This window comes from Nerophis ophidion, linkage group LG18 (assembly GCF_033978795.1).
Source record: "Nerophis ophidion isolate RoL-2023_Sa linkage group LG18, RoL_Noph_v1.0, whole genome shotgun sequence".
Taxonomy (NCBI): domain Eukaryota; kingdom Metazoa; phylum Chordata; class Actinopteri; order Syngnathiformes; family Syngnathidae; genus Nerophis; species Nerophis ophidion.
Window position 1 is genome coordinate 13,491,687 of NC_084628.1, and position 15,000 is coordinate 13,506,686.

A 15,000-nucleotide genomic window follows, 5' to 3' on the forward strand; every position below is an offset into this window, starting at 1 on the left:
TAGAACATTATTCAGTGATTTAAAAGCATTTGTAAAACATTGTTTGAAAACACCTGTGTAGTGAAGTGAATTATATTTATATAGCGCTTTTCTCTAGTGACTCAAAGTGCTTTACATTGTGAAACCCAATATCTAAGTTACATTTAAACCAGTGTGGGTGGCACTGGGAGCAGGTGGGTAAAGTGTCTTGCCCAAGGACACAACGGCAGTGACTAGGATGGCGGAAGCGGGAATCAAACCCGCAACCCTCAAGTTGCTGGCACGGCCACTCTACCAACCGAGCTATACCGCCCCGTGTAATCAGATCAACATCTGTTTCTGTGGTTTTAATGGTTTACAATGTACTGATGTTTTTAAAGATCAACTGAAATTAAACCAACATTGCTTCAAGTTGGAAAATAAAAAGTTGATCAATTGGAAATCGTGAGTTGTCCGTGGGTCCTTTTTGGAGTAGAAGGGTGGAACTTAAATATTGTGGGAGGTTTTTAGAGCGTTTTATCGATGGAATAGATTGTGTTTCAATTAATTGCTATGCGAGCTGCCTCTTACTAGCAGTTTTTTTTTGTTTTTTTTACTAGAATGCACAAAAAAGGGAAAGACTTGTGTTATTGTGTCATGAGGATTGTGGAAGATCGGCAAATTTACCACATTTAAACATACGTTTCGGATCTCTTTTTAAAGGAGTGACCATCTATAATCCTTATGTAAGGCACATGTTTATTTTCATGCATTCTAATTTGTAAAATACAGCAAGTAAGAGGCGGCTAACGAAGACGCTAATAGAAGTACGCTATTGCGGCCAATAAGACTTTAAAAAAAAATATCCAAAAACCTCCCGCAATTCTCCATTTACATCACGAGAGCTGAGTATTAACAAAGTATTAGCAATGTTGTTGTTACCAGCGCTAACGCAGACAAACGATTTTTAGCGCTGCTGTAATCACAGAAAGCTAGCTTGCTTATGCTGCTATTCACACACAATACTGAGCTGCTGTTGCTGCATCGCCTTTACGTTGGTAAATCCATCTCACCTGCACAGTAGAGGGCTGTGGCCATAAATCAAGATCTCATTCAACTTATACTTGGAAATGGCGCGAGAGACGGGTTTGCAGCACTTTTTTTTTTTTTCAACCTACGGGAGAATTACAATTACTTCTTTATTTAAACTACAAGTTATAAATATCAAAGTGAGAGCAGACATTGTACAGTAAGTGATTGTTCGATCATGTTTGCAGTCTTTTTAACATTTGTAGTAATAATGCTGCAAGAGGCTTATTTATGATGCAAACGATGTGATGAGTCTGTGAATGTATGCTTAAAATGAGCAAAATACATAAATATGACATGTTGTTGAATTTTACATCACATATATACTTGCAGCGTGTTTATACAATATTGATGGAGACTTTTGGATGTTTTTAGAGCGCTTTATATGTAACATGGTCAATTCCATCCATCTTCTTCCGCTTATCCGAGGTCGGGTCGCGGGGGCAGCAGCCTAAGCAGGGAAACCCAGTCTTTCCTCTCCCCAGCCACTTCGTCCAGCTCTTCCCGGATGATCCCGAGGCGTTCCCAGGCCATCCGGGAGACATAGTCCGCCCAATGTGTCCTGGGTCTTCTCCGTGGCCTACTACCGGTCGGACGTGCCCTAAACACCTCCCTAGGGAGGCATTCGAGTGGCATCCTGACCAGATACCCAAACTACTTCATCTGGCTCCTCTTGATGTAGAGGAGCAGCGGCTTTACTTTGAGCTTCCCCCGGATGACAGGGTGAGAATCTCTATCTCTAAGGGAGAGCCCCGCCACCTGGCGGAGGAAACTAATTTCGGCCGCTTTTACTCATTTCGGTCATAACCCATAGCTCGTGACCATAGGTGAGGATGGGAACGTAGATCGACCGGTAAATTGAGAGCTTTGCCTTCCGGCTCAGCTCCTTCTTCACCACAACAGATCGATACAGTATCCGCATTACTGAAGACACCGCACCGATTCGCCTGTCAATCTCACGATCCACTCTTCCCTCACACGTGAACAAGAGTCTGAGGAGGCAATTGAACTCCTCCACTTGGGGCAGGGTTTGTTTTTTTTTATTAAGGAACATATAAGCAGAATAGAGCGACTCACATTGGCTCCATTGTTAGCTGACTTTTGCTAGTGTTTATTTACGAGTTAGAATGCATTAAAAAAAAGAAGTGTTCTTGTCTTACATAATTGTGAATAAGCAGATTATTTATTTTTTTTAAAGGGAACATATAGACCAGGGGTGTCCAAACTTATTCCACTGAGGGCCACACGGAAAAATTAAACCATGCGGGGGCTGTTTTGATATTTTTTCATTTTCAAACCATAACAAAATATATGAATTATTTGTTTACCTTTAGGACTCCCAGGGACCATAGATGTTCTCAGTCATTAACATGTAAAAAATAAGTCAAATTATTATTTTCATTTTTTTATGTACGCTTACAGTACATATATAACTTCAGGTTGATATAAAAAGTTTAAAAAAAAAAAAAGGATTTATGCCTTTTCTTTTAAAGACAACTTTGGTTTTTATTTAATATTTGTAAAACTGAAATATGCAGTATTTCCCCCATTGCCCAAAACATTCAGAAAGCAATGTTTGATCTGAAGTATTTGGAGCCCTAAAAAGATCAATAATGCAGGACACCATTGATTTAAATGTTTTATTTCTCAGTAATCACAGTGGAAAAAATAAAAAATCCCACTAAATATATTTGGGATCCAAAAGGTCCCCCACTCATAAAGTGATACATTTTTATTATTTGTTTTACTTTCTACACTTAAGTTACGAGATCAACTTCAGATATATCTGTCTATTTTACATTTGAACTATTTTGTTGGTTTTATGCTCTTTTGTCAAAGAAAACACTTTTTTTTATGGCAACCCCACACTATATGCACATAATATTTTCCACATAAAACATAAAGTGAAATATTTTAAGTAATTGGAGCCTTAAATAGGTCAATAATTCACTATATTAAAAAAAAAACGTTTTATTTATTTTTTTTTTTTTAGCATTGGTAATAAGAGCCAAATAAAAGACAAATGAAAAACAAACAGCCTGCATGGCAGCTTTGTGTCAACATTGCAACTTTTTTCTGTTAGATTTCACCTTATTCTACTTTTTTTAGTGTTTTATTTATTTTTGCAATAACATTTCCAGAATGTGTGGCGGGCCCCTAAACAATTAGCTGCGGGCCGCAAATGGCCCCCGGGCCGCACTCTGGACACAGCTAATATAGGCGGGATAGAGCGACTTTCATTGGCTCCATTGTTAGCTGACTTTTTGCTAGTGTTTATTTTCGAGTTAGAATGCTTTTAAAAAAGACGTGTTCTTGTCTTTCATAAGAATTGTGAATAAGCAGATTTTTTTTTTTTTTTAAAGGGAACATCGGCGGAACAGAGCAGCTCACATTGGCTTCATTGTTAGCTGACTTTTGCTAGTGTTTATTTACGAGTTAGAATGCATACAAAAAGAAAGACAGGTGTCCTTGTCTTACATAAGAATTGGTAATGATAAGCAGATTCTTTTTTTTTTTTAAAGGGAATATAGGCGGGATAGAGCGACTTTCATTGGCTCCATTGTTAGCTGACTTTTTGCTAGAGTTTATTTTCGAGTTAGAATGCTTTTAAAAAAGACGTGTTCTTGTCCTTCATAAGAATTGTGAATAAGCAGATTTTTTTTTTAAAGGAAACCTAGGCGGAATAGAGCAACTCACATTGGCTTCATTGTTAGCTGACTTTTGCTAGTGTTTATTTACGAGTTGGAATGCATACAAAAAGAAAGACAGGTGTCCTTGTCTTACATAAGAATTGGTAATGATAAGCGGATTTTTTTTTTTTTTTAAAGAATATAGGCGGAATAGAGCGACTCACATTGGCTCCATTGTTAGCTGACTTTTGCTAGTGTTTATTTACGAGTTACAATGCATCAAAAAGAAAGACGTGTTCTTGTCAAACATAAGAGTTGTGAATGATAAGCAGATTCTTTTTTTTTTAAAAAGGGAATATAGGCGGGATAGAGCGACTTTCATTGGCTCCATTGTTAGCTGAATTTTTGCTAGTGTTTATTTTCGAGTTAGAATGCTTTTAAAAAAGACGTGTTCTTGTCTTTCATAAGAATTGTGAATAAGCAGATTTTTTTTTTTTAAAGGGAACATTTAGGCGGAACAGAGCAACTCACATTGGCTTCATTGTTAGCTGACTTTTGCTAGTGTTTATTTACAAGTTAGAATGCATACAAAAAGAAAGACGTGTGTCCTTGTCTTACATAAGAATTGGTAATGATAAGCAGATTCTTTTTTTTTTTTAAAGGGAATATAGGCGGGATAGAGCGACTTTCATTGGCTACATTGTTAGCTGACTTTTTGCTAGAGTTTATTTTCGAGTTAGAATGCTTTTAAAAAAGACGTGTTCTTGTCCTTCATAAGAATTGTGAATAAGCAGATTTTTTTTTAAAGGAAACCTAGGCGGAATAGAGCAACTCACATTGGCTTCATTGTTAGCTGACTTTTGCTAGTGTTTATTTACGAGTTAGAATGCATACAAAAAGAAAGACAGGTGTCCTTGTCTTACATAAGAATTGGTAATGATAAGCGGATTTTTTTTTTTTTTAAAGAATATAGGCGGAATAGAGCGACTCACATTGGCTCCATTGTTAGCTGACTTTTGCTAGTGTTTATTTACGAGTTACAATGCATCAAAAAGAAAGACGTGTTCTTGTCAAACATAAGAGTTGTGAATGATAAGCAGATTTTTTTTTTTAAAGAGAACATATTGGCGGAATAGAGCAACTCACATTGGCTCCATTTTTAGCTGACTTTTGCTCGTGTTAATTTACGAGTTAGAATACATACATGTGTAATGATGACGTGTACGCAAGATGTCACGGGTTTTTAGGAAGTATGAGAGCTGCGCACACACACAGCTAAAAGTTGTCTGCTTTAACGGCATAATTACAGTTTTTTTGGACATCTGTGTTGCTGAATCTTTTGCAATTTGTTCAATTATTATTGGAGAAGTCACAGTAGAAAGATGGAGTTGGGAAACTTTAGCCTTTAGCCACACAAACACAAGGTGATTCCTTGTTTAAAATTCCTGGAGGTGAAACTTTACTATGGATCAGAGCGTGGTCAAGCGAACATGGATCCTACCGAATGTCAACCGGCAGGTTTCGGTGAGAAAATTGTGTTAAAAAGTCAGTTCTTACCGGAGAAAAGCTGAGCTTGTGCCGTCCATAGCTGCCGTCGACTCCCCTGAGACACTGCGCGTCAAGACACCCGTGGAGACACCCTTCCGACTATCAGGTACTGTTAAACTCACTAAAACACCAGCAACACAATAGAAAGATAAGGGATTTTCCATAATTATCCTAGTAAATGTGTCTAAAAACATCTGAATCCGTCCCAATGCAATCGCGTTTTTTTTTTAACTTTTTTTTGTTGTTGTTGTTTCTCTAGTCCGTCGCTATCAATATCCTCAAACAGGAATATTTCATCCTCGCTCAAATCAATGGGGAAATTGTCGTTTTCTCGGTCCGAATAGCACTTTTTGTTGGAGGCTCCCATTAAAAACAATGTGAATGTGTGAGGAGCCATCAAACATGTGACGTCACCGTCTGCGACTTCCGGTAGAGGCAGGGCTTTTCTTTTAGCACCGAAAGTTGCAAACTTTATCGTGGATGTTCTCTACTAAATCCTTTCAGCAAAAATATGGCAATATCGCGAAATGATCAAGCATGACACATAGAATGGACCTGATATCCCCGTTTCAAATAAGAAAATCTCATTTTCAGTAGCCCTTTAAGTTTTGTAATGGCCACAGTTTGACTTTGGAACAGGTTATTTCCATTGTCAGGGGGAATATAGCAAATTTAGAGTGGAATCGTTTTAAGAAATGTCTTGTGAACATGCAGAGAAGCTTCCAGATGCAAACAATTAAAGACAACAGTGAAGGATGTGACCTATTAAGTTTAGTTGAATCCAGGTGCTGACTTTTATTTGCACATTCACTCTGCTTGTGTCCTTTTTTTATTTTGTCCTGCAGCCTTATCTGTTTTTCTTTTCTTTTTTTTCTCTTTTTTCTTTTTTTTTTTTTTTTTTACAGAGTGAGCCCTCCCCCTCAAGTATTCCACTCTCTCCCCCCCCATCAGTGAGGGAGATGGGTGAGGTCGCAGTGTCTGGAATGAATCAAGAGGGGGGATGGGGAGGGCCAGACACCCCCATCCGCTTCTTGCGGTCCAATCCTGGCCGAGGTGGGCTGCGCTCAGGCCGGCCTGAAAGCCTGTCTCAGTGCGTGGAGCGTGGCGGAGGGCGGGGCTCCTTGGCACCGTTTGACAGCTGCAAAAATAGAAAATGTATCGCTGGTGATGAGGGGAAGCATGCCGCTCCAAGCTTCAACACATCGTTGAGATTGAAAAAAAAAAAAACGCTCTTTTTTTTTTTTTTTTAAACAAAAAATAAATAAATAAATAAAAATAGTGGATGTTGCCTTCCACCAGGAGCATGCACCGCGCCTTCTCCTTCCCGGTGACGGTGGAGCGCAGCCGGACGAAAGAGCGCCTGGAGGCCAGTCTGGCCGGCCTGTGTGAGCTGGAGCTCCGCAAGCAGCGACAGGAAGGTCTGGTGCTCGGGGCGCTGGCTCTGGGGGACCCTCGGCCCAAACAGCAGCAGGAGCCCCCCGCCTCAGGAGGGGATGCGTCCTGGTTCAGCAGCTGGGGTCAAGAAAACCTGACACTAAGGCGCCAGCTGGTAACAACTTTGATTTATTTCTTCTTTCTTTTCTTCCCTAAACACTTTTGCATGTGCTTTTCCCAAAAAAAAAAAAAAAAAAAAAAAAAAGCTGCTTAATCCGCTTGGCTACTTTTTTGCCTTTTGTGCAGAAGTGACCCTTTTCTGGGGAAAAAAAAAAAAAGTTACTCAAGTTGATTAATAGGCTCTCTGTTGGGTTTATGCCTGTGGGCGAGCAGATCAGGCATTGCAGCCGTTTGGAGAACCAGAGCGACCATTTAATGGCCCATTGTTCCCGCTCATCATGCACTTTTGTGCCTTTTTACTGCCTTACAAGCTCGCACTTATTGCAGCTTTCTCCACGTCATAAACACATCAGTGATTCCTTTATTAAGTGCTCTCCATGTCACGACAATATTGATTAGGTGTTTTTTTTTCAAGTAGAGGATAGACCAAAGTTTACAGCAGCAAAGCGAGGATTACGAGCAGGAACTTGAACGCAGCACGCAGCATCACTTTTTACTGTACATACTGTAGCCTCGGAATTGTATATTTAATTCATCTTTGCTCGTGCGTGACAATGGGGACTGGAAACTCCACCAAAAAATTATTTTATATAAAAATAAAATATGATCAAATAAATAGACCGCCTCCCTCTGTCCTCCTCCCCCCTCAAGCAGGAGGTCCTAACAATAGATGCATGTGGACCAGAATACTAATGATGCCTGGTGGCCTTGAACACGGCTCACTGGCCACAACATTAGGTACACATGTCTGCCAATAGGCAAGATGTTTGGACTCAAGCCAAAATGGAATCATTAGAACGTTCTCAGAGGACATATAAACATCTCCATCTTTAATGTTAATATATTTTGTGTAGGATATTTTTTCTTTTCTTTTCTTTCTTTTCTTAGTTTATTTCGAACATGACATACATACAAAATTATACATGAGGTAATTTCGTCATTTCGCAACACCCAACACATCATGTCCGAAAAGGAGTAGGAAGAAGCAAAGCTTATTTAATCCTGCCCCTTTTCAACTTCAGAGCGCCCACAAATATATACATTTATTAACTGACCTTCTTTACAGCAAAATATCAAAATAGCAAAATGACATCTGTAACACAGCAGTTTTGTAACATCCATCCATCCATTTTCTACCGCTTATTCCCTTTCGGGGTCACGGGGGGCGCTGGCGCCTATCTCAGCTACAATCGGGCGGAAGGCGGAGTACACCCTGGACAAGTCGCCACCTCATCACAGGGCCAACACAGATAGACAGACAACACTCACACACTAGGGCCAATTTAGTGTTGCCAATCAACTTATCCCCAGGTGCATGTCTTTGGAGGTGGGAGGAAGCCGGAGTACCCGGAGGGAACCCACTCATTCACGGGGAGAACATGCAAACTCCACACAGAAAGATACCGAGCCTGGATTTGAACCCAGGACTGCAGGAACTTCGTATTGTGAGGCAGACGCACTAACCCCTCTTCCACCGTGAAGCCCAGTTTTGTAACATGTACTACTTAATTATTTCAATCATTAACATACTAAGATAAAGAATATCTTCTTTTCAATACGTTTGAAAGTGTTTCTCATAATACTTCTTCTTAGTACTTTGTAAGCACTATCAATTTGAACATCCTCTTAAACTGATCATATCAGTACAATGTTTAACTTTTTTACTTAATCCATTCCATAATTTAATTCCACATACTGATATGCTAAAAGTTTTAAGTGTTGTACGGGCATACAAATGTTTTAAGTTAGATTTTCCTCTAAGGTTATATTTCTCCTCTTTAGTTGAGAAGAATTGTTGTACATTCTTTGGTAGCAGGTTATAATTTACTTTGTACATCAATTTAGCTGTTTGCGATTTTATCAAGTCATCGAGCTTTAATATTTTTGACTCAATAAATAAAGGGTTTGTATGTTCTCTATATCCAACATTGTGTATTATTCTAATCTATCTTTTTTGTAACACAGTTAACGAATGTAGCGCACATTTGTGGTTGTTTCCCCATATTTCTGCACAATAACACAGATATGGTAACACTAGCAAGCAGTAGAGAATATAAAGTGATTCTTGGCCCAGGACGTATTTTGCTTTATTCATTATTGGAATTTTTTTGCCACCTTATGTTGTATGTTTTGTATATGAGCTTTCCAGTTCATTTTTTTCTTGTTAAAGAGTGTAGTTTACTGCTTTCACCACTAGTTGGAGCCACCGCTAGACTCCAATTCGTGTTGAGTGCATCTTCGTGTAAACTTGATGCACTTATTATCCCCTTTTCAATCCTTCATTGATTTTAAAGATAATGATTTAACTGCCATGCAAGTGTAAAAAGAAGGTAACCACTTTTGTTCGAATAGCACAGTGCTTCTCAATTATTTTCTGTCACGGCCCGCCTCGGGAAATTTTTTTTAAAATTGTGCCCCCTCCCACTATCTGCCGCAATTATAAATAGTATAATTTGTTTATAAAACTGTTAAGTACGCCTCTGCATAACATTGATTTTTTATAAACATTCAAGGAAACCAAAAATAAAGTAAAATAGATCAACTTACAGCGAAGAATAACATAATAAAAACAGTTTTAGTCTGTAACAGAAAATATTTAAAACTGGATTAATTTGCCTCCTCAAACATGTCAAAAAGAGAAATTAAAACACGCTAATTACATGATGTATAATATTTTATCTGTTTTTATGTTCAAAATAAACTGAAACTGTAACTACCATAACTATAATTTTTGTTTTCAAATCAAATGTGTGTATATGTATTCATATGCATGCAGATATGCATCTGTGTGGATACATATACATATACACAGATACATCTGTCATCTCTATCTTTTTTTTTTACTATTTATACTACCATATTGTATATGCACCTTAGGAGAAGCTGCTCCAATTTCGTTGTTCTTTGAACCTGTTCATTGCAATAATGACAATAAAACTCTATTCTATTCTATTCTAAATTGTGGAAGTCACATCATTGGCTACAATGGGCACATTTTGTAGTGCACAGCTTTTCAAAGCGGGGTTTGAAGCATGATACAAATAAAGTACTGTATTTACCAGATTATAAGCCGCACCCACCAAATTTTAGAAGAAAACTATAGTTTTCCGTGTATTAGCTACACCGGACAATAAGACAGATATATACGTTTCGAAATGAGTTATTTACACAGCAATATTCTGTAAATGTTTATTTACGTACCTTAAGTGTTACCAAACGGTGCCTGTAACATGGCAGTAAAACAGCTGCTCAAACAAAACAGAAGTTATCGTCATGGACCCACTTTGCTGTGGAAGCAAGCTCTTCAATCAGCTGAACAGACTCAATAACTCCACGCAGACATCTTAGTGGGTTTAATGAGGAATTTGTCAAACTGGAGCAATATGAAAAGAATGGCGTAAGTTTTTATATTACTAACACAGACACTCGTAAACTTGTTAGCATATTAGGTAATGCTAACGATGCTAGCGTCTTTTCATTACAATTGCACATACAAATATGCATGAAAACACTCCTACAGACATCACACATGGGACGGTTTATAAATGTTATGAGTAAAAACGTTATGGACCATTAGAACGGTGGTTCACAAATAGGGGTATGCGTACCCCTGGGGGTACTTGTAGGCATGCCAAGTGGTACGTGAGATTTATTTTAAATATTCTAAAAATAGCAACGATTCAAAAATCTTTTATAAATATCTTTATTGAATAATACTTTAACAAAATATGAATGTAAGTTCATAAACTGTGAAAAGAAATGCAACAATGCAATATTCATTTTTGTGGACATGTTCCATAAATATTGTTTATGTTTAAAATATTCTTTTTGTGTGAAGAAATGTTTAGAATTAAGTTCATGAATCCAGATGGATCTCTATTACAATCCCCAAAGAGGGTACTTTTAGTTGATTACTTCTATATGTAGAAATATTTATTTATAATTAAATCACTTGTTTATTTTTCAACAAGTTTTTTGTTATTTTTATATCTTTTTTCCAAATAGTTCAAGAAAGACCACTACAAATGAGCAATATTTGGCACTGTTATACAATTTAATAAATCAGAAACTGATGACATAGTGCTATATTTTACTTCTTTATCTCTTTTTTTCAACCAAAAATGTTTTGCTCTGATCAGGGGGTACTTGAGTTAAAAAAAATGTTCACAGGGGGTACATCACGGAAAAAAGGTTGAGAACCACCGCATTAGAAGACGAAACGGCACTTCTACTTAGTTGTTGAAAGCACTAAATGGAAGGACACTGCAGCAAGTGAGAAAATCCCTCCAAAAGATGGCGCCGCAGCAAAAACAATAAAACACCCTTTTAGTGTTTTTGCTTTTTTTAAATTATGTTTATGGCCATCAGTGGAAAAAAATCTATACATTAGCCATTCTTTTTTATAAGCCGCAGGAAAAAAGTAGTCCGGGTCACTTGCGACATTGCAGCTCAGGCCCACTATTTGAGAATAGCTGGTATAGTGTCAACACAATCAAACATGCAATCTTAACTTGAATAACAAAAGAGAAGAGCAAAAGGGAGACTTTTTGTTGATTTCCCTCACTTTTGTCACATTATCAACATCCATGCAAGTGTAAAAGTAATTTAACCAAAGTTGATAGTGTAGCGTAAACACTAGGGTCTTAACTTGGGCAGCACGGTGGAACAGTGGGTAGTGCATCTACCTCACAATACGAAGGTCCTGAGTAGTCCTGGGTTCAATCGCGGGCTCGGGTTCTTTCTGTGTGGAGTTTGCATGTTCTCCCCGGGACTCCATGGGTTCCCTCCGGGTACTCCGGCTTCGTTCCACCTCCAAAAACATGCACCTGGGGGATAGATTGATTGGCAACACTAAATTTAAATCTAGTGTGTGAATGTTGTCTGTCTTGGGTTGGCCCTGCGATGAAGTGGGGACTTGTTCAGGGTGTACACCACCTTCTGCCTGAATGCAGCTGAGATAGGCTTTAGCAACCCCAAAAAGGACAATTGGTTGTGGGAAAAAAAATAGTACTTGGGCTTAACTTTTTTTTTTTTTTTTTTTTTTTTTTTTTAATTAATCAGTCCAGCAAAATAATACCATAACATAATTCCAATTCCGAAACCAACATTCAGAATAGCAATCAACAGAGTAATTGAGGACACACAAACATGACACAAAACAATCCATCTTATTGGGTATAATTTCGGGTTACAAGGCAAATGAAAAATACCAACAGTATCAATATTAAGAATTCAAACATAGCAGTGATTAGAAATCCCTCATTTACGTGATCATCACAGCCATTTATTTAAAAAAAAGAAAAAAAAAAGTTTAAATTAATAATCAGAGTAGTATCTTTAATGATAAAAGTGTTGTTTTGAAATGTTGCCTTGGTGTGAAAAGAACCCAACCACTCGTTAATGACAATTGTAACAACAATAATAATAATAGATTCGATTTATAATTATATGTTGTGTTTTCCAGTTCCACCTATGTTAGGTACCTTCCTTCGTGGGGCGGTATAGCTCGGTTGGTAGAGTGGCCGTGTCAGCAACTTGAGGGTTGCAGGTTCGATTCCCGCTTGTACCATCCTAGTTACTGCCGTTGTGTCCTTGGGCAAGACACTTTACCCACCTGCTCCCAGTGCCACCCACACTGGTTTAAATGTAACTTAGATATTGGGTGTCACCATGTAAAGCGCTTTGTCACTTGAGAAAAGCGCTATATAAATATAAGTCACTTCACTTCACTTCTTGTGTCACATCAATAAGCCAAGTGCCAGAATGCTAACATCTTGAGTGATGTCTAGTTTAGTTTCAGGATTCTATGGTTATCACATTTTCTCCAGCTGTTGTGGCATCGCATTGGGGAAAAACACACAAACCTAAATGCAAAGACTTCCGCAATAGTAAAGGATCATTTCTGGTTTTCTGGTTATCGCCTCACTTTCCTTGTCAATTGTTGTCAAGTGGCGCTCAAGAGGAACCAAAGTGAGTCATACTGAGGTCTCGTGTGACATCGTGCATGCATGAAATCCAAGGTTTTGAAGAGCTTCATAGGCTATATTTTTTCCAGAAAATTCTCAATTTCATAACCTTAGGAGAATATAAAGAAAAAACTAAAAGCGTGTCAGGTGATGGAGGTTTTTAGGCCAACCAGAGTTCCATTTCATGTTTTATGGTTTTGATTGATTAATTGATACTTTTATTAGTAGATTGCACAGTTCAGTACAATTCACCACTAAATGGTAACACCCGAATAAGTTTTTCAACTTGTCCACGTTAATCAATTCATGGTACAAATATATACTATCAGCATAATACAGTCATCACACAAGTTAATCATCATAGTATATGCATTGAATTATTTACATTATTTATAATCCGATCAGTACTTCAGTCATCAACAATTGCATCAACTGAGAAATGGACATTGAAACAGTGTAGGTCTTATTTAGTAGGATATGTACAGCCAGCAGAGAACATAGTGAGTTCAGATAGCATAAAAGCAAGTGAATACATTAGAAGTACATTTCATTATTTACATTAGGTTATTTATAATCCGGGGAGATGGGATGTGAATGGAGGAGGGTATTAGTAAAGTTGCCTGGAGGTTAGCGCTACAATTGTCCTGTTATGGTAGAAAAAAAGAGAAAGCAAATGTGCGAGTCAAACTGAGGATTGTTTTTTGTTGCACATCATGTTTTTGAAGGACCTTTTAAGGCATATTAGTCCATATTTTCATGACATCACATGCCGCTTATAGGGTTCCAGCTCAGGTTCTATGGTTATCATCACAAGTTCCTCGTTGTCGGGTGGCGCTTAAGAGAAAAGCGAAGGTTGGTTGTGAGTCATACTGAGGTCTCGTGGGAGCATGCATGAAATCCAGGTTTTTAAGGACTTCAAAGGCGTGTTTTTTTTTCCTGAAAATTGGCCGTTCTTTACCCTCAAGCAAACAGAAAAAGCTAAAAGCGCATGCAGGAGGTGATCATGCATACTTGCCAACCTTGAGACCTTCGATTTCGGGAGGTGGGGGGGGGGGGGCGTGGTCGGGGGTGTGGCGAAGGAGTGGTTGGGGTACGGGTTTCATCAAATGTCTTTACTCATAGATGTCAAGAAATGCTGACATGTACAATCATTATCAGCCTTGATGATCATGTTAATTTTGAACACTTCCACACAAGTGAAAGCAATGCACAATTTGTCCACAGCCATACAGGTCACACCGATGGTGGCCGTATAAACACCAACACTGTCACAAACATGCACCCCACTGTGAACACACACCACACAAGAACAACAAACGCATTTCGGGAGAACATTAGCACTGCAACGCAACATAAACACAACAGAACCAATACCCATAACCCTTTGCAACACCAAATCTTCCGGGACGCTACACAACCCCCACCTAGCTGGGTTCGTTGAGAGTTGGTGTTGCAAAGGGTTCTGGGTATTGGTTTTGTTGTGTTTATGTTGTGTTGCGGTGCTAATGTTCTCCCGAAATGCGTTTGTTGTTCTTGTTTGGTGTAGGTTCACAGTGGGGTGCATGTTTGTGACAGTGTTGGTGTTGTTTATGCGGCCACCATCGGTGTGACCTGTGTGGCTACTGACTAAGTGTGCATTGCTTTCACTCGTGTCGATGTTTTCAAAATCAACATGATCATTAAAGCTGGTAATGATCGTACAGCGTGGCAGCATTTCCTGACATCTATGAGTAAGGACAATTAATGAAACCTGTCCAACGATAGAGTTCTTTATACAATGTATTATATAATCACGGTGGAGGAAGGGTTAATGAGTCTGCCTCACAATACGAAGGTCCTGCAGTCTTGGGTTCAATCCCAGGCTTGGGATCTTTCTGTGTGGAGTTTGCATGTTTTCCCCGTGAATGCGTGGGTTCCCTCCGGGTACTCCGGCTTCCTCCCACCTCCAAAGACATACACCTGGGGATAGGTTGATTGGCAACACTAAATTGGCCCTAGTGTGTGAATGTTGTCTGTCTATCTGTGTTGGCCCTGCGATGAGGTGGCGACTTGTCCAGGGTGTACCCCGCCTTCCGCCCGATTGTAGCTGAGATAGGCGCCAGCTCCCCCCGCGACCCCAAAAGGGAATAAGCGGTCGAAAATGGATGGATGGATGGATGGATAATCATTAATTGTGAGTGAATTATGGTGCTGAATATCCCCCAGGGTTCAATAAAGTACATTCCATTCAATTTTATGTACAGCAGATGGCAGTA

At 38.9% G+C, this 15,000-nt stretch overlaps 1 protein-coding gene across 1 annotated transcript in view; it reads left to right on the forward strand.

The window, feature by feature from the left end:
• LOC133537601 (dapper homolog 3-like) overlaps positions 1–15,000 on the forward strand; it is a 43,347-nt gene that overhangs the window by 1,765 nt on the left and 26,582 nt on the right. Inside the window, exon 2 of the mRNA XM_061878766.1 lies at positions 6,525–6,774. Coding sequence (XP_061734750.1) covers positions 6,529–6,774 — 246 coding nt within the window. The 5' untranslated portion in view covers positions 6,525–6,528. The remainder of the gene's footprint in view (positions 1–6,524; positions 6,775–15,000) is intronic.